Genomic DNA, 21,954 nt, shown 5'->3' on the forward strand with positions numbered 1-21,954 from the left:
AATCAAAGGATGTTGCCGTAGAAACTATTTCTTAATGGGAGAGATTATCATATCTAAATATTCATACAGTAACATGTGCATGTCAACGTAGATTCATAAAAGGGAAATTTTACTGTTTTCCCCATTATTGTTACAGGAGATAAATAGACAGCTGACTGTGATATGAAATCATTTAATCCTTTCAATGCATGTTGCACAAAAAATCATTAGAATATAGTTGATGCAGTGTCCAGCCTGTCTTAGGCACAGTACTTGATCATCTTTCTGATTTTACAGCTGTGTTATTTCCATTTGCTAGTTTTTATGTTTAATAAATAAGACTTAGTGAATTATGATATGTTTTTACTCTGTAATAATTCCACTAAGAAAGTTTGAATCACACCCAGTATACTACCCATAAAATGCAGTAGGAGTGTAATATGCAGAGGCACGGGAACCTAGCAGGATGGAACTGGCTACCTTAAGGCTCATTTGCCAACCATTGAATCAGATTAATTTTAACATAAGTTGGACTTCAATCATAACCATCTTTTTTTTTCCATGGATACGATTATAGCTCACTCATGTAAATTGTAACCCGCTTATCATTTTACCCGGTAGAAGCAACTCTGCAAGGCAACAATAGTGGCATAATTGTTTTTATCAATTAAAGATTGTTTCAGCATTTGTAACTATTGGTCAAATGAGACATGAATTATTTTGGTCATCTTTCATCAAAGAAAATTGAAAGTAATGAAAGCTAGGGTATTTATAATGCCAGTCATTATCACTGCCCGTTCAATCAGTATTCCAACCTCCGGATTATTGTTACTGATATTTATGCTTGGTTAAACGCCAGCACATGGTCATTTCTAAACATGTGGGCTCATACTTTCAAGCTTCATTGACTGGTTTATTGCGCCCGATGTTTGTTGTTGTATTTATTGAAGCACATATGGTGATAATCGTTCAATAATTTCTTCCTCCCGTGACTTTCTTATACAAAAAAAAATATGATGGAAGTATGTACATATAACTTTGAAGTTGTTTCATTTTCTTTTGATATGACTATATTTTGCTGAAAGTTTCTTCAGTGTTATTTATTGATATAGAAAATAAGATGGACAGTTTTCTTCACAGCATATTGTCTATTTTATTCCCCCGGTGTTGCGTATATTAAGGGGACTTCCATGTTCGAATTTTTTTCTGGAGTTATGGCCCTGTTTTGGGCTTTGAAATATTACAACTAAATCATTAAACCTTGTATACATTATCAACATGAAGTGGATATATGCCTGTTATTTGGACTTTCATGTTGGGTAATTTTGCTGGAGATCTGTGTTCACAAAACAGAACAGAACATATATTTTTAGATTTGTACATAGTACATCATATGTATAAAATTTTCACTTACATTACATTACATACGATTATAGTATCATCACATGCACCAGTATATACGCAGGTTACACAGAGGATGATCAGATTTTGTTAAACATTTATAATCTTATTTCTAATTTTCAACCTTTCTTCGACATATTTTGAAATTTTATTTTTTACTTTGTATAAAAATACAAAATCAGTAAAATTTGACTGAAAACAGTACTGTTGAGAAATAACAAAAGAAAAATTCATTGTTATTATCTAGTGAACACCTGAGATTACAGTTTCACTTGTAGCTGTGCCATTATTGAATATACTGCCTCTGAAGTCCACACGCTGTAAAATATTTGGATCTTGCGCTAAAACAAACAAATAAGTGTCTTTTTAGCTCATCTGATTTTTTGAAAAAAAATGATGAGTTATTGTCATCACTTGAGCGGTTGTCGGCGTCGGCGTCAGTGTCGTCGGCGTTGCCTGGTTAAGTTTTATGTTTAGGTCAGCTTTTCTCCTAAACTATCAAAGCTATTGCTTTGAAACTTGGAATACTTGTTCACCATCATAAGCTGACCCTGTATAGCAAGAAACATAACTCCATCTTGCTTTTTGCAAGATTTATGGCCCCTTTTGTACTTAGAAAATATCAGATTTCTTGGTTAAGTTTTATGTTTAGGTCAACTTTTCTCCTAAACTATCAAAGCTATTGCTTTGAAACTTGGAATACTTGTTCACCATAATAAGCAGACCCTGTACATCAAGAACCATAACTCCATCTTGCTTTTTGCAAGAATTATTGCCCCTTTTGGACTTAGAAAATCAGTTTTCTTGGTTAAGTTTTATGTTTAGGTCAGCTTTTATCCTAAACTATCAAAGCTGTTGCTTTAAAACTTGCAACACTTGTTCACCATCATAAGCTGACCCTGTACAGCAAGAAACATAACTCCATCCTGCTTTTTGCAAGATTTATGGCCCCTTTTGGACTTAGAAAATATCAGATTTCTTGGTTAAGTTTTATGTTTAGGTCAACTTTTTCTCTTAAACTATCAAAGCTATTGCTTTGAAACTTGCAACACTTGTTCACCATCATAAGCTGACCCTGTATAGCAAGCAACATAACTCCATCCTGCTTTTTGCAATAATTATTGCCCCTTTTGGACTTAGAAAATCATTTTCTTGGTTGAGTATTATGTTTAAGTCGACTTTTCTCATAAACTATCAAAGCTATTGCTTTAAAACTTGCAACAGTTTTTCACCATCATAAGTGGACACTGTACATCAAGAAACATAATTCTATCCTGCTTTTTGCAAGAATGATGGCCCTTTTTAGACTTAGAAAATCGTGGGTAGGACAATATTTCTATTACACAAAAAAAATCAGATGAGCGTCAGCACCCGCAAGGCGGTGCTCTTGTTTTTTCTTCATATTTATCTTTTGTCTGCCTTAGACATATTGCTTGATAATTTTTTCACGATCTAATATTTCAGTATGTTTGAAATTACTGCAGTTAAATGTAACTGCTTTCTGTAGTCTTGAAATACTATAACTGGCCACCCTACTCTGATCATTAAAATAAGTGTGCTAGAAATCTATAATTAATTACATGGCCTTATTTTGTGGCTTAAACAGTTCCTCTGAAAAGAAAAAGAAATGCACTGCCAACTGGTTAAATACAAAATGAATAGATCCTAATGCTGTATAATTATCAAGCAGTCAGTTCTGTACATTACAGTAGTGTTATATTACAGGACCAAAGACTTGTCCTGACTTAAATACCCTTTCTAGTATTTGTTCCTTTTACCCAAAATCCTTTGCAAGTACTGTAAGCAGCTTATTTCAGACACATTTCCAATTGGAACATTCCAAGAAAATTAGAAATTGATTTACTAAGCCGTAACATCAATTAATTTCATTTTTCGTGATTCTTCGATGTCAGTATATCTGTCGGCTTTCTGTCGCTAAGGATTTTCTGTTTTCCTGAAGAAGACATTAAAAGTCTGTGATAATTGATGGTAACAGAGTAACAACTGTGTAAACATGCCGGAGTCTTTTAACAGTCTTTAAAGGAGCGCCCCTTTAGCTTTACATTTAAATTTTAAAATTCTTTAAAAACAGAAATGTGAAAAAAAATAGAAAAAGTATGTTAATTTTTAGTTTGACTGTTTAAAGAATAAGGATGGCTATTGCCCTTTCATTGGCATCTGCATTGGTAAAAGTTTTTTATTATGGAGTCCAGTATCTTCTTTATTACTTAAGATATTCAAGTGAAACTTATGTACTTTCTCATAGTGATAATGTTCTTTCGTTTGACAAGTTATGTAAATCTACCTGCAATATTTTGAGAAATATGCCCCTTTTTAACTTCAAGATTTTGGTTAAAATTAATGGGGTTTTTTTTAAGTCCAATATCTTCTCCATTACTTAAGATATTCATTTGAAACTTGTTTTATTTCTTCATAGGGACAATGAACATTAATGTGACAAGATGTGTAACTCTACCTGTAGTATTTCCAGAGTTATGCCCCCACCCACCCCGAAGGTGGGCATATTAAAATCACACTGTCCCTCCGTGCCTGCGTATGTGTAAATTCTTGTCTGGGCTGTAATTTCTATAAAGGAATTTTGAAATAAATTGGCATAGATGTTCGCTATAATGAGACAATGACTGTGTCATGTGCAAGACACTGAGACTCCAAGGTCGAGGTTAGCTTTGGAAAACATTTTTTTTTCTTTGTCTGGTCACAAAATGATTCATACCTAAACTATTCTGGCATATTTTGCACAGACAGCTGTAGCATTCTTGGGCACATTTCGGGGGCATTTGTCACTAATAGTGACAGCTCTTGTTAACTTAGAAATTTGGTTGAAGTTTTTCTAGGAATACAATACCATGTTGTTAACTATTGCAAATACTATGTTTAAACTTCACACTTATTTTCCAGGTAATAACACAAGGTTACAGCATCAAGTCCCATAAATCTTGTATGAATTTTAACCAAATAATCCCCTTCATGTAGGTTGAAATATTGTATATAAATTGCTTGCTCCAAAATCATGCAGAAACAGATGTTGGATGCAACTGAACTCGATTATCAAGTCCCGTAACTTTTACATAAATTCAGACAATATATCTATTCATAGATACAAACTCCATATTACTGACAAGCCGTCGAGTGTGCTGTCATCAGACAGTTAAAGTTCAAAACAATATTATTAATGCTCTTTAAACAGAAAGAAATATATAAAAATCCTTAATAAATTTAAAAAAATGTAAAAATTTTAAAATTAAAAAATATTATTTATGCTGAAATTTCTGTTGAAAGTCTCAAACCTATGTTCACAGAAACATATGAAGAATAAATGGTAATGATTTGTATCATAACTTAAAAATGTTAATTTATCTACAAAAGTCCTTTTTTTGTAAGGTGTATTTTTTGAGATACTGCATCACTCTTACAGAAATGCAAAATGATTCAAATACAGTGTCATGTTTAGTGGCAACTTAAAATCTTTGTATGTACTATCTGCAAATATCTAATCAAATATTAAGTTAAATGATCCACTAAATATCATTTTATCAATACACTGTTTCTTAAAGACCTTTAATATGTTGCTTTAACACCCCATTAGGACATCATCTCTCACATTAGACAACTGAATAAATACCATGTCATTACTTTAATACCCCTTTTCTTTTTTCACTAATTTGTAAATATCATCATAGAAAACATAGTCTTTGTTCTCGCATTCATTTATAAGCCATATTTACAACAAATAGTCTCCATGTTTTCACCACAAGCCTTTATTTTTCCCTGCTGTTGACATTTTCGACGTAAACATTGGGTCTTAAGGGATTACAGACATTAAGCCGATTTCATTGCTCTCTTTGCCTGTATAAAACTGCTTTCTATTCGGCTAGCTAATTGTTCATTAGGTTGTCTACCAGGCGGAGATTCTGTCCTGATGCCTGTTTTTGGCGTTAAACCTCTTGCTGTAAGCTTTGGCATGCTTCGAGCAAATTTGTTCAAAATCTCCGTTTTGCCGTTACGGAGAGATTTCAAAAAATTAAATTACTGTTACTTGTAATCTCTGATAGGAAGATAAAGAATCCAGCTTGAAGAAAGTTGGCTACACCAGATTTTTTCAAGATAAACAAAATTAAGTTAAAATTATCATTATAAAGAAAACCATGATTTAGAGAGAAAAATATCATTTTGTCTGTTAATTTGTTATAGCCAAAAAAAGTCAAAATTTTCATTTGTGTCATTGGAGATTTATATATATTACAAATAGAATGCACAGCTTTGAGTCAATTTCAAATGTGATTTTAGCACACTTTATGTGTGCTGACTGGAAAGCTTTGAACTGGTACTTCTTTTTAAAATACTGGAAAAGGGACTGATTACAAACTTTATGCCTTTATATAATCTGGGTTTGCTTACATTTCTAAGAAATGGAGATGCTGAAGAAAAGTTCTTTAGGAATAGAGATGTATATCATCATATTTACAATGTTACAATAATTCCTTAGAATTTACATCACAATGGCAATAATTTTACTATGTTTATGACTACAGTTATCCCCTTGCTGCTATTGTTTGATCCATCTTATTCATAACAAGGTTTTTCTCGCTAAATATGAGACATAACCATTTGTGTTAGAATCATTTAAAAGAACTACAAGGGTCGTAACAGGATTTTTTTATATTTTATATTTTTCGAAGAAGGATGGGTATATTGTTTTGCAGATGATGGTCAGTTGGTATGTTGGTCTGCATTTCCGGATGATAACTCAAGAACGCTTAGGCCTAGGATCATGAAAGTTGATAGGGAGGTTGGTCATGCCCAGCAGATGACCCCTATTGATTTTGAGGTCAGTAGGTCAAAGGTCAAGGTCACAGTGACCCGGAACAGTTAAACAGTTTCTGGATGATAACTCAAGAACGCTTGGGCCTAGCATCATGAAAGTTGATAGGGAGGTTGTTCATGACCAGCAGATGACCTCTATTGATTTTGAGATCAGTAGGTCAAAGGTCAAGGTCACAGTGACCCGGAACAGTTAAACCGTTTCCGGATGATTACTCAAGAATGCTTGGGCCTAGGATCATGAAAGTTAATAGAGAGGTTGGTCATGACCAGCAGATGACCCCTATATATGTAGAGGTCAGTAGGTGAAAGGTCAAGGTCACAGTGACCTGGAACAGTTAAACAGTTCCTGGATGATAACTTGAGAACCCTTGTGCCTAGGATCACAAAACTTAATAGGGAAGTTGATCATGATCAACAGATGACCCATATTGGTTTTGAGGTCAGTAGGTCAAAGGTCAAGGTCACGGTGACCCAGAACAGTTAAACTGTTTCTGGGTGGTAACTCGAGAACACTTGGGCCTAGGATCTTGAAAGTTGATAAGGAAGTTGATCATGACCAGCAGATGACCCTTATTAATTTTGAGGTCAGTAGGTCAAAGGTCAAGGTCACAATGACCCGGAACAGTTAAATGGTTTCTGGATGATAACTTGAGAATGCATGGGCCTAGGATCACAAAACTTGATAGCGAGGTTGGTTATGATTACCAGGTGACCCTTATTGATTTTGAGGTCAAAGGTCATGGTCACATTGACCCATAACAGTAAAACAGTTTCCGGATGATAACTCAAGAACGCTTGGGCCTAGGATCATGAAAGTTGATAGGAAGGTTGGTCATGACCAGCAGATGACCCCTATTGATTTTGAGGTCAGTCGGTCAAAGGTCACGGTCACATTGATGCAGAACAGTAGAACTTTTGTGTACAGTGACCAAATAATTTCTGTTCCTTGTGCACAAGGAGGACATTTCGTGTTCTACCAGCTCTTGTTTTCAAATTATCATGATTTATTTTATCAAAAAAATGAGGTATTTTCAGTTGTAAATATTGGCCATTTTTAACACCAAAAATATTTCAAATTCATATTTTGGCTTTAATTGTCGATGGATTGTTATGAAACTTTCAGGATATCTTAGATAGCATAAAAGCAACATTTCCATACAAAAATGTTGTAAATTTTATATTTTTCAGAACTTGCTAACCAAAGTGAAAGTATTGAAATATTAACCTCTATAGTATTATTTTTATAGTAGTCAAAAATTAATCTCAGTAGTTACCAGTGATAAGTGTATAATGCTATATATTTTCAGACTGGCAGAAAACAGAAGCTCAAAAGCGTAGGGAGAAGTTGTTATTGGAGGAACTGGTTGTCATAGTGAACAAAAGGGATGAACTTGTCCAACATCTCGACTCCCAAGAAAGAGCGTAAGTTACACTTATAAATATAAACTCTTTGCTAAACAATAAATGGGTATGCATGTTATACATACGTGTGTCTTTACTTAAAAATTTTAATATTTAATTGTTTCAAATTAAAATAACATGCTTTTTATTATGTCTTCCCCCCCCCCCTCTGGGGGAGAGATATTGTTTTTGCCCTGTCCGTCCGTACGTCACACTTCATTTCCGAGCAATAACTGGAGAACCATTTGACCTAGAACCTTCAAACTTCATAGGTTTGTAGGGCTGCTGGAGTAGACGACCCCTATTGTTTTTGGGGTCACTCAGTCAAAGGTCAAGGTCACAGGGGCCTGAACATTGAAAACCATTTCCGATCAATAACTAGAGAACCACTTGACCCAGAATGTTGAAACTTAATAGGATGATTAGTCATGAAGAGTAGATGACCCCTATTGATTTTGGGGTCACTCTGTCAAAGGTCAAGGTCACGGGCCTGAACATTGAAAACCATTTCTGATCAATAACTAGAGAACCACTTGACCCAGAATGTTGAAACTTAATAGGATGATTGATCATGAAGAGTAGATGACCCCTATTGATTTTGGGGTCACTCCGTCAAAGGTCAAGGTCACAGGGGCCTGAACATTGTAAACAATTTCGGATCAATAACTAGAGAACCACTTGATCCAAAATGTTGAAACTTCATAGGATGATTGGTCATGTAGAGTAGATGACCCCTATTGATTTTGGAGTCACTCCATTAAAGGTCAAGGTCACAGGGGCCTAAACATTGAAAACCATTTCCAGTCAGTAACTTGAGAACCACTTGACCCAGAATGTTGAAACTTCATAGGATGATTGTTTATGAAGAGTAGATGACCCCTTTTGTTTTTGGGGTCACTCCGTTAAAGGTCAAGGTCACAGGGGCCTGAACATTGATAACCATTTCCGATCAATAACTTCAGAACCTCTTGATCCAGAATGTTGAAACTTCATAGGATGATTGAACATGCAGAGTAGATGACCCCTATTTATTTTGAGGTCACTTGATCAAAGGTCAAGGTCACAGGAGCCTGAACAGTGACTTGAGGACCACTAGGCCAATGGTGTTGAAATTTAGCGGGATGACTGGACATGTGAAGTAAATGATCCCTATTGCAGCCAACCATCAGTGTCTCTTTGACTTTCGCTCCTGACCCCTATTGACTTCTTGCTTATAGGACATTACAAAAGCAATTTCTAGTTGGTCTTTATTTTAATTACTTTAAGAAAAGTATGAAGTACATGTAAAAATGTTATAATTTACTTATTAGCAAAATCATCTAATAGAGTGGTCTTTTTAAACATTAACAAAAAATTGACATGTTGGGGCAATTCTAAGACAGTCACAGGTCAAAGGTATGATGGAACAGCTTTGTTAAAGTTCTATCTGACCAAAGAATATCATTAATCTCTGTTTATCTGGCCTTCAGTTCTACAGATATTTCAGCTTCATCAAAATATTGACAATTTTCATTCATGCAGCATGTCCTTTATAGTAATTTGAATGCCGCCATTCCACAGATGTGCTCCAGAATAGTTCCATTAACAAATTAGTAAATATTTTATATAACATTGAAACATTTGGTCATGCAGGGTAAAATGCAGGGATGTTTTTCCCTTGAAAATTACTCTCATTTACCTCTTCAATAAAATCCAATTGTGATGCGTTTCACCCTCATATGGAGGTATTAATGAATATATGGCAGCCAGTATTTGTGGGCGAACAGGTTCTTTTCAAGATCACTCGACCGTACTGTGAACAAATTTCTACAATATTGTCTGGATCATAAAAGCATCCCTTCACAATCTACCCAATTATATTTTCTGCGAGGTTGGATATGATATTTTTTTTAACTCCGTATCTTCTTCCAATCACTAATGGACTTTATTTTTCCCCACACATTAGTAAATGGGTTTTCTTCTTATGTCTGCAACTAATGTCATTTTGACACTTTTGTCTGCTCTAAGCATGCATGTTATCTTCTAAAAAATGTCATTTGATGAAGACAGGTAATACTAAATAATTATATTTAATCCCTTTTCAGGAAAACGAAGAAATTAAGTAGTTTAGACATACTAAATCAAATATACCTTTATGATTTCAAATTATTGAATATTTGAAATTAGTTAACCTTTAGCCTGCTGGCGGCAAATAATTCTGCGACCAGTGCAGACCAAGATCAGCCTGCACATCATGGTCTGCACTGTTCGCTATTCAGTCAGTAAATTTTCAGTGAACATCCCTTTGAATAATAAGTGGTACTGCCCAAATTGAATGATCGACCGGTCCATTTTAGAAATTTAGCAGGGTAAAGGTTAAAAAGACTGATTTAGGTATGTTCAATCAAAGTTATATTAAATACATTACTAGTATTAGCCCTGTATTAATTAATGTTTCACTACAGCCTGAATATCGTCACCCCAGGTTCAACATGACAGAAATACTGAATTGAAGCAGTTCAAGGTTTACATTGCAATTATCATGAACTGGAGCTGATATTAAATGTGAGAAATTATGTCCACAATCATTCATTTGAAGCCATACAAGTGATAAAGTAATCAGTAATTGATTAACTTAATTTATGTTTTGGAAGCCATTTTACACAAATGTTGTCATTTGCAAGACAGAACACATTGACTGAGCCTCATTGTGGTCTCGTCTGTTTTGGGGGTTGTGACAGTAACACAGCTAGTAGGTTTTGTTGGACACTGTCATAGTAATGATGCTGTATTTGAATTCAGGTTCTTCCTAAAGTATTTTTGTAGTTTTTGTTAACAAGAATGTGTTCTTTAGTTATAAGTTGAAAGATAAATTGTGCAGCTAAGGAACCACCATATTTATTTTAAAATATACTGTTGAGTAAAGTAGAAATGCATACACTTTAATTGAAAATATACAATAAACACATTTTGCAGACTAAAATATTAATGCATATATGATTGTAGTTTCTATATCAAATTAAAAAAAGTCTCATAAAATGAGAACTTTTTTTTAATGTTGAATTTTTTACTGTTCTTTATTAGAAAGATGGGAGAGATATTGAAGTGTTTATTCTGCTATATGGCACCACTTCCAATAATGCTGAATTATTTTGGTGCTTAAAGAACTATTTAGTAGTCACTCATCGCCATTGATTTTGAATTTTCAAACAATTAGGGGAGTATTTATGTCGTCTAAATAGAAGAGGATTAAAGGGGATTAACTCTTAACTGTCAAATGTTTCTCATTTGTCAGCAGGACCACACGTGATTTAAAACTGACTTTTTGGTTTCTATTGTCACAGAGCAGTATGAATTTGACTTGTCCACATGGTATCAGCTCATGGTTTATCCCAGTGTCCGGCGGAGAAAACTGAATGCCGTCTTTCAAATGTTTTATGATACTGATTTGTTGTTGGAGACTATTAAGTGAACAAGATGTCAACATTTAAAGAAACAAATTTTTTTTGCCAGTCATTTAATCCGATTGGATGAGAATAATTCTTTTTACAGGATGAACTCATATTTCCATTGTGTAAGAGTTAAAGTTATAAATATATACAATGTATATTGTTAAGATAGAAATAGCAGTATGTGGCAATAAATGCATAACAATTAAAGAAGGGAGGGAAATACAGAAATGCTGAAATAAAATATTTGTAGATTAGTAAAACCAAACAAAACTGAAGGCTTTTCTTTTAATACACTTTAGTTAAATATTTACAAATATAAAGACATACCTCTGATATATTCACTTTACCATAAGATGAAAAGGTGGAAAGGGAACAGTAACATTATTGCATTTTTGTTTTTTTTTTAGCATCGACAATAACTTTCTATAAAATGTAATCTTTAATATGTAAATTATAACAGCTAAGTTATTATCTGACATTAACCATTAAATTGGCATCCCTAATTCACAAACGGACGAAAAGGAATAAACAAACAGGCAGGAAAGAACTATAAACAAACAGGCCAGAAAAGGATTCATGATTAAGACCATTTGCAGATAGAAAATTTGTTGAGTAGGATCAATGGCTGACTTGTGTCAATGTGACTATATAATCAGACTAATAATGGATCCCCAATTAATTAGGGGGCTAATTGTTTCACCTCCCGCTACCATTTCATTACCCTAACAGGTAGTTAGGGAATTCGACACCCACCCCTTGTAAAGTAAAGGGCAAATTATCATATTTTAAATAGTTGCCGAGGAGACTCGATAATGCCCGAAGCAATAAAGTTTATGTTTTATTGCTGCGAGATGTGCACAGTTTCATGCATGTTGTGAAGGGCATTATGCATTGCATCATGCATGGCAGTGTGCGTTATTCAAGTCTCTCATTGCAGTTCCCGAGGTTAATATTACAAAAATCACTTTGGCCCATAATTATCTATAATGGATTATGAGTAGAAGGGGTGACATAGGAGTTAAAACATTGTTTTATGAGTTTTCCCATTTGCTGCTCTGATTTTTTATGGCTAGGATGGTGTGTCAATTTGTTCGACAGCACAATGTGGTCGATGTCTTGTCTTTGAATCTTTTTATGCTCGCTGTCATGGAAAATTAATATATTTATGAAAGGATTTGTGTGACAAATAGTCTTTTTATTACATTGTGTGCCGAGTTTTCTAACTTAATTAGACCTTTATTTAAGTTTTTTCTCTGGTGGCAAAATAGAAAAATGATATCTCAATAAGGTATGGTGTGTCTCACATTATAGGAAAAGAGAGATGACTGACATTGCAACATGGGGCAGAAATATGTTTACAATAATATGTATCACCTATTCCATGTGATAAACCAGTGTTTCAGCTAGATTAAGCTGGTGTACATGCTTAGAAAACCAGACACACAAAAAACAAAGACTGATACTTTGCAGGTGTCGGAGAAATGCTTTCATATAAAACTTTATTTTCCTAGTTTAACTATTTCTAAAAAAAAAAAACTGCCATTGTATGCCTAAGTATAGCTATGTCACTGTATTATATGTGACAATATGTTTGTAGTCTATGTCACTGTGTTATATGTGACACTATGTTTGTAGTCTATGTCACTGTATTATATGTGACAGTATGTTTGTAGTCTATGTCACTGTATTATATGTGACAGTATGTTTGTAGTCTATGTCACTGTATTATATGTGACAATATGTTTGTAGTCATTCATTCTCCAACTTAAGAAGAGAAAGTACTGGTACAGAATACAGGAATACTGGGTATATTAGAGATATGCCTTAGGGTTCTTTGCAGGAAGTCATTTCTATGCAAATCCATTCAATATCAAAAGTCACCTGTTAAGGTGCTTGACTTTGAGAAACCAACACTCACAGTGTAGTGCATTTATGGAAGTGATTGAATAATCTAAATTAAAATCCAGTCCAGTATGTAAACTTTCATTTTGTGTACATTTCAGTATTGAAGACGAGGAGAGACTAGACAAGCGCATAACAGAGGGTAAATTACTCAATCAGGATAAAAGCTGTACCATACAGTAACATCATCACAAAAACCTACACCATTCTGTAGTAAATTCTGCACAATACTGCATGTACCATACAGAGACCCTAAAATGGATGTCGCCCTTCAAGATATTGCATTCATTGTGCAAGGAAAGTTGTGCTTAAAACAGTTGAAACAGCTAAATACAATATATTATATTATAATCCTTGGAATGGACCCTTGGAGTTAAAAGCATCTACCATACAGTGATCCCATGAGCTAATGTATCTACAACACAGTGATCTTTGGGTTTGATCTAGGTAGTACTAGCTAGGTTTTATTATTAAAGCGAGGACAATTTATCTGTTTGCCAGTAATGGTCAGATGTATGTTGTGCCATTTAGAAAAAAACAGCACTCAGAAATCTGATGTAGTATATTTGTATTTGAATGGGCTGAATATATTTTGAAAAGTTTTATTGATTTATACTTATAGTTTTGAGTGAAGCAATGTTAGTTTTCAACTAATTTTTTTTTTTTGAAAGTTTTGATATCTTGTGGAGATAAATCCCTTTATTAGCTCACCTGAGCACAAAGTGCTCAGGGTGAGGTATTGGGATCGCTCACCGTCCGGCGTCCGTCCGGCCATTGTACGTCCGTCCACACTTTCCTTTAAACAACATCTCCTCCTAAACCAACAGGCCAATTTTGATGAAACTTCACAGGGATGTTCCTTGGATGGCCCCCTTTCAAAATTGTTCAAAGAATTGAATTCCATGCAGAACACTGGTTGCCATGGCAACCGAAAGGAAAAACTTTAAAAATCTTTTTCTCAAAAACCAGAAGCCCTAGAGCTTAGATATTTGGTGTGAAGCATTGCCTAGTGGACCTCTACCAAGTTTGTTCAAATCATGACCCTGGGGTCAAAATTGACCCCACCCCAGGGGTCACTTGATTTAACATGAGAATATCTTAAAAAATCTTCTTCTCAAAAACCAGAAGCCTTAGATATTTGACATGTAGCATTGCCTAGTGGACCTTTACTAAAATTGTTCAAATCATGACCCCGGGGTCAAAATTGACCCCGCCCCAGGGGTCACTTGATTTTACATAGGAATATCTTCAAAAAATTTCTGAAAATAAACCAGAAGGCCTAGAGCTTAGATATTTCACATGTAGCATTGCCTAGTGGACCTTTACAAAATTTGTTCAAATCATGGCCCCCGGGGTCAAAATTGACCCCGCCCCAGGGGTCACTTGATTTTACATAGGAAAATATTTAAAAAATCATCTTCTCAAAAACCAGAAGTCCTAGAGCTTAGATATTTGACATGTAGCATTGCCTAGTGGACCTTTACTAAAGTTGTTCAAATTATGACCCGGGGGTCAAAATTGACCCCGCCCTAAGGGTCATTTGACTTTACATAGGAAAATCTTCAAAAGTTTTCTAAAAATAAACCAGAAGGCCTAGAGCTTAGATATTTCACATGTAGCATAACCTAGTGGACCTCTACAAAATTTGTTCATATCATGACCCCCTGGGTCAAAATTTACCCCACCCCAGGGGTCACTTGATTTTACATAGGAAAATCTTCAAAAATTTTCTAAAAATAAACTAGAAGGCCTAGAGACTAGATATTTGACATGTGGCATTGCCTAGTGGACCTCTAAAAAATTTGTTCAAACCTTGTCCCCCGGGGTTAAAATTGACTCCGCCCTAGGGGTCACTTGATTTTACATAGGAAAATCTTTAAAAAAAAAATCTAAAAATAAACCAGAAGGCCTAGATCTTAGATATTTGACATGTAGCATTGCCTATTAAGACTTTTACAAAATTTATTCAAATCATGACCCCTGGGGTCAAATTGACCCTGCCCCATGGGGTTACTTGATTGTACATAGAAAAATCTTCAAAATGTTCTAAAAATAAACCAGAAGAGCTTAGATATTTGACATGTAGCATTGCCTAGTGGACCTCTACAAAAAGTTTTCAAATCTTGTTTTTAAAGTTACTTAAAGAAAATTTCAACTATATTTTCTCATAATTCTTTTGATTGATTTCTATTATGATCTTTTGACCTTGAAGACTTGTCCTTAAGTGCAATGATAACAGGTGAGCGATATAGGGCCATCATGGCCCTCTTGTTTCAATGAATCTAATTACCTTTCGTACAAGAGCTTTATCTGGTAGTCCATAAAAATGGGATATATAGTGTTAATTGTCAAAAAAAGACAGCTTTGTTGCTAAATAGTGCAAGAACTATGAAATATTAAATCTAAATTTCTATGTTGGAAAGATCTATTTAGAAATGCAACACTTGTTCTATGTTAATTTACAACAACAAAAATCAAGAATTATTAACTTACGTTATGCTTTTTAATCATATGGATAATGTGCAATATTATAATGTTAAGTAATTGCATGTAAATTGTGTGTATGTGTTTTGTTGTAAATATTTCGAGCAAATTTATTACTGGTAAGCCTTTGAAACTGTGGTGACTATGCCTGTAGATATTTAATGAGTCAAAAGATGGTATATTGTCAGTTGTCACAAATAGTCTGCATCAGATATTTACCTGAAACTTGCATTGAATTATTGTTTATGATAAGGCCAAAACAAACTTCATCCTTTCTTCAAATATCTTGTGATGTTTTGGTCTTTCAGTTATTTCTGTGCCAAATACATGTATATATTCCTAGTGACTTGTAATCCCATCTCAATATAGGGACCTCCATATCTCAGATTTTTGAAACAGTATGTGCAGGTGTTTTTTAACTTATTTTGTGGATTTAACCATAATGTATTATTAGATGGAGCATGATTGACTCACCAGTTCCAGCAACTTCTCTGAAATTAGTATAGGCAAAAAAGTCCTAAATTTTACCAAACTGTCCATATTGGTGAAAGGAAATATTTGCAAAATTGCATAATATATTTTTATATAATTATGCCTATGTCTTTCAAAAGACAGCCATAAATCTCAAATATTATTCCTAGCAAACCAATTAAAGTTTTAAATATCACAAATTTTTAGCGTTATGAGACCATAAGAATTATTGAGTTTACAGTAATAAAGCTACTTGGATTGGCTTACAAGGACAGGAAATTTCTTCATGTGCTTTCAAGTCTGTCTTTTTGAATCGTTCATGTAAACTCCAACATTTTGTAATCAACATTATACCATCTTTGCTCAGCTATGTATCATTTAAAACCTTTATAAAATGAGCCGTGCCATGAGAAAACCAACATAGTGGCTTTGCGACCAGCACAGATTCAGACCAGCCTGCGCATCCGTGCATCTGGTCAAATCCATGCTGTTTGCTAACGTTCTGAATTGCTATAGGCTTTGAAACGAAGAGCATGGATCCTGACCAACTGTGCAATGCGCAGGCTGGTCTGGATCCATGCTGGTCGCAAACCCACTATGTGGTTTCTCATGCGCAGCTCAAATAATATTCATATTGTATTGCCTTAACTCATTTAACAGTTTTTATTTATATGAAACACTTTCACTAGATATTACATGATAACATTTGTCAAAGGTTGTAATCATGTATAAGTTCCATTGCAAGCAAATCTGTCTCGTGCTGTATTGTCCCTAACTGCATTAAATGCTTCAGTCTTTGTTATGCCAGATAATAAATATTGTATATTTGTTAATGTATATAAATATTGTATAATTGTAAGTTATTTTAAACCCTAGAGGTCTAGTTTTATTTTAGCTTTTCAAGTAGATACTTTTATACTTTGATGATAAAAATTTCAGGTGATTTTGTGGATTTTTAATTGACCACACACTGGTAAACTGATAGATTTTTGGGAACAAATTACATGCCTAACAATTATCACTTTTTAATTGTAGTCCAGGTTTTAAAAGTGAATTGTAGCTTTAAAAAAACCCATCTAGTTATAGTATAGAAAAAGTGCCATCCATGTATTTCTTGAATTGAATGCAACAATTTAGTGCTGATATATTGTGGTATATGGAACTTGGTGCTACATTTTTGCATCCTGTTTAAACGGGTTTGTTTTTAGTCATGTTGAAATTCATGTATATTGCCACCTTAGTAGCCAGACACCACTGGGTAGACTGAAATGAGCTTTATATTGAAAAGAGATTGTGGCTCTGGAGAATTTAATTTATTATGAATTCTGTCTGAGAGGAATTATGTAACCATCTGTATAGGAAGATATTTGCTCCGTTGGGTATTACTTGAAGAGGTAATGCTGTAAATGGTTATTAGAATATGATTTTATTATAACTTTGACTTTTGGAGGAAATATAAGTCGTTTTTAGTTTACGGTAATTAACATACATTTTATTCTGGCTGTAATTAGAGTTGACTGATGTCACATAATATCATACCTTATTGTTGTAAGTGGAGCAGTGGGCCAATTTCTGCTGAAAAATTGTTTATTTTTGTGGGCATGAAATTATGTGGTTTTGGTAAAAAAAAAAAAAAAGAAGCTCTTTTGCAGGGAGATAAATTTTGGATATCAACTTCTGAAGATAAAATGAGTGGGAATTTCATGTAGTCATTGGGATGTATTTTCTGGGATTGACGCAACCTGTAATCCACAAAATTAGTACCATTATAATTTTAATGATAGCTGATTGTTTCATTTGATATACCAATTTTGTATCAGAACATGTACATGATTTAAAAGAAAACAGATATATTGCAGTTTTAATTAACAAATAATCAAGGACTTCGAGTGGTTTATCGTCTAATTTATCATGGTTCAGAGTTTAGATGCGTAGGAATTAAATACTGAAGCATCTGAACGATGAACCGTGGTAAATTAGATGATAAATCACAGGAAGGGCTTGATTGTTTTCATTCTGACATGCTCATTGACATATTATAATAAATATTATGCTGGACTTCATTTACCCGAGGAGTAATGTATCGGACGTCATACGGCAATTTGACATCATAATTGACGTCATAATGCTGTCTTACCTGTCCATGCGTCAACTGTTGTTTATCGCAGAATATACAGAGCTTGATTTCCTTCTTTGTTTAACTGGAAATCAAATCGAGTCATGTTACAATTAATATTCAATTATGCTGTGCTGCATAAATATTGTTGGTCATTGATTTTAATGAATCATAGGCCAAGCAAAAAACTGACAAAAAAAACAAAAGTCGCCAACCTTTTCATAGCTGTGCTTTAGTTTCAATGTTACTGCCAGTATTTCAATGTGTAACCTGTCATTCAGTACAATAAATTAACTTTACCTCATTGTTCAAACATTGATTATTAATCAATCATTTATTTTCCATTCATTGATCTACTAATACATTATCATGATATTAAACTCTTCGTTTTACATGTGCACAAATCCTCGGGCTTTATTTCATTGTTTTAATCATGTTTTATCATATTTAAAAATGTTATTCATCATGTTGTAAACGAGTACACAACAAAAAAGGATGATTGAATTGTTTCAGTAATAAGGCCATGTGGAAAAATGATATTGTTTCTCAGAAAATGTTTGTTTGTTTTGGGTTTAACACCGTTTTTCAACAGTATTTCAGATATGTAACGACAGGCAGTTAATTTAACCAGTGTTCCTGGATTCTGTACCGGTACAAATCTGTTCTCTGCACCATTTCCACATGAATCAGAGGGAGATGGGAGACAAATGATATCAGACACCATGTCATCAAATCGTCACGGAGAACAGACGCCCCACCCAGGGATTGAACTCAGGACCACGCAATCCGTAGATCTGTGCTCTCCCTTTTGAACTAAGTGGGCAGGCTTTCTCAGAAAAAATATAAAAGGAAAGTTTTGTTTAAATCATACTTCTGTATTATAATAATATTTCCAGAGATTTTCTGCATTTATCTAATATTTCATGCAAACAAATATAAATCTGAAAATCTAAAAGGGTCCTGTTTGAAAAATTTAACATCAGACTTGTACTGACATGTGAACAGATGCTCAAACATCAATGTTTGTCATATATAGAGATGTAAGATAAAAAAGTAAAATTTGTAAGATAAAAAAGTAAAATTTATAAGATATATATGAATATCTCTACAGAATGTTGATTTTCTTCTTGATTCGAAAGCAGTAAGTGTTTCAGCCTCTTAAAGCATGACTATTACACATAGATACATTTGGAAAATTAGTCCTGTAGCACAGATTTAAAAAAAAATAATTTTGCCAAAATAATTATGAACAATTTTGCTTAATATTTCTTATAAGGAAAAAAGACACAAGAAACAAACTGTTCATTATCCAGTTCCAATTAAAAAGATAATTATCACACAGTGTTACTTTGTTAAAATTTACTAACCTAATCATTACATGTGCCTTTCCTAAGGGCACCGCATGATAAAGTTGCAGTTATGTTTTATTGCAGTGTCCGTGGGCATCTGATATAGTTATCATTTTAATTTTTTAGATAATAAAATTGAATCCAAAGTTGTATTAATGAATTAAGCCAAAACAGCAAATGAGATATTTTTATTTTGCTGGGTTTAACGTCGCACCGACACAATACTAGGTCATATGGCGGCCCCAGGTGCCCCTCTGTGCATTATTTCATCACAAGCGGGCACCTGGGTAGAACCACCGACCTTCCGTAAGCCAGTGAGATATTTGTCTGATATCAACAAGCTAGTTATTTTAGCCTGCAGAAATTAAGGTTTGACAAAGGATCTTTTTTTTTGCTTCCAAGATCTTGTTAAAAAGCAGGTGTAACAGAGACAATTTTTGTAAGTTTAATAAAAAAAATACACAAGATAAAAGTAATTAAAAAGACTGTATTAAAATTGAAAAATAGTAAGTTAGACTGCATTTTAACCTGGTCTCAAGATAAGAAAAGATTGAAATTGTTGTTTTACCTGCAGATGCAGAGTATTAAGGGAGCTATATTGGATTCATGCATGGCCATCCATTGGTTCCCCTATCCATCCATCTAGAGCTATTATCTCTGGTCTGTATTTTCTTATTATCTGGGAAAATTTTCATAAAACTAGTATCAGTTGTTGACCTCATTGAGACAACCCAGGTCACTAGGTCCAAGGTCAAGGTCACATTTCAAGGCTAAATAGCTAACCTCTGCATCCACTCCATGTTATCTGAATTCATTGATAAATTTACTGGAAGATTTTTGAAGAACTAGCATCAGTTGTTTATCTCACCAAGACGGCATGCATAGCACACAACACATATCACTAGGTCCAAGGTCATAGTCACACTTGGAGGTTAAAGGTCAAATAGCTTTACTTTATGTGGGCTTCATATCTTAACTGCTTGGAAGATATTCATAAAACTAGCATAAATTGTTTAACTCGGCAATACGTTATGCAGAGGTCAAAACGGTTTAAGGTCAAGGTCACATTTGTAAGTCATAGGTCAAAAAGTTTAAATTTGTGTCCATTCCATATCTACTAAACCACGGGAAGATTTTCGTGAAATAAAAATTAAATAAAAATTAATTTTTAACCGCATCAAGATGACTTGCAGAGTGTATACAACCCAGGTCACTAGGTCCACGGTCAAGGTCAGTCTTGGAAGGTCAGAGGTCTTGATCACAACATTTTACTCTCCCATTTCAAAGTGGCGTCTAGGGGTTTTAGTCACCTTTAGTGATAGCTGTAGCTGTTCTTGTAGATTTGTGATCACCGTATTAATTCCATGTCAGTTTCATAAAATCTCTCTTCACGGGTAGTTTCTAGCATTCTGCTGTAAATTGCTTGTTTGGTGCTGTACAATAATACATTGTTAGGGTTTAAAACTTACTCCATTCAAGTTGAAATATGAATTCACACAGTCAGTTTATGTTTTAGTTTTGCTATAGCATATGAAATATATTTGAAACAATCGACAGTCACTGTTGCCTTGCTTGTAATTGTTATGATATTATTTTGTTTTAACATGTTCATTATGTTATTGTGATCAATGGTTAATTATAAAGTCTATTAAAGATACTCAAGTCTCCTCTTGTCTTTATATATCTATGTTAGAAGACTTTATCATCGTTGGAGAAAGCCATCACTTCGAGCCCATTTTGTTAAAGGTGGATAGTCAGATTTTGGCTAAGTAACTGATTTGTTTTAAACTTTAACATCTGATCATTTACACTCATTTATGTTCAGTTAGCGCTTAATACAAGTTAGGTTTTCACTGGAGATATTTTTAATAATTGGTTTTCCTATTGCAGTTGCCCAACCAAGATCGACTTATTTTATCATAAGTATAAATGTGATAAACATACTTTACCTAAGAAAATGTATAACTAACTGATATATTGTATTATATTCGTAAATAATTGCATTAACAATTACATATATAATTTGAATTCATTAGAAATGCAAGTTTGAAAAATTATTATTACCTCCCTTTGCCTATCTTGGTTGCGCAACCAAGATAGAATGGGAAAAAATGAATTCAAAGCTACATACACTTAAGACCACCTTTTGATTCAGATTGGTTAAATATTGGTATATCTTCCAATGCGAATGTAAAACTCGGAATTATACGAAATAAAAAGAAATACCAAGCATTTAATATTTCATATTAAAGGGAGTAATTGACAAATTTTATGAAAATCAAAAGTAACATTCTAACAGGGATCTAACTCTAAGTAAGGGTATTTGTTCTTAAATCAAATCTCTACCAGATATACAAAAAGTAAAAAAGTCACTAAATTTGCTTAAATGTGATTGACCACCTTTAATGCCAAGAGTACCTTTAATGCCAAGAGCACACTTTGTTATAGCACATCTTGTTTGAAGTCCCATCTTGTTAAAGCCGTAACGACTACACATGTTTATATCAAGGTGACCTTAATACATGAGCACACCTTATTAATCAGGAGCCACCCTTGAATAGCCTGGATCTACCTT

The 21,954-nt window shown here is 34.0% G+C and overlaps 1 protein-coding gene across 1 annotated transcript in view; it reads left to right on the forward strand.

The window, feature by feature from the left end:
- Positions 1-16,379, forward strand: part of LOC123527595 (EH domain-binding protein 1-like) — a 98,226-nt gene extending 81,847 nt beyond the window's left edge. Inside the window, exons 25-26 of the mRNA XM_053527377.1 lie at positions 7,533-7,647; positions 13,061-16,379. Of these exons, the coding sequence (XP_053383352.1) occupies positions 7,533-7,647; positions 13,061-13,142 (197 nt within the window). The 3' untranslated portion in view covers positions 13,143-16,379. The remainder of the gene's footprint in view (positions 1-7,532; positions 7,648-13,060) is intronic.
- The last annotated feature ends 5,575 nt before the right edge of the window (positions 16,380-21,954 follow it).

This window comes from Mercenaria mercenaria, chromosome 1 (assembly GCF_021730395.1).
Source record: "Mercenaria mercenaria strain notata chromosome 1, MADL_Memer_1, whole genome shotgun sequence".
Lineage (NCBI taxonomy): Eukaryota > Metazoa > Mollusca > Bivalvia > Venerida > Veneridae > Mercenaria > Mercenaria mercenaria.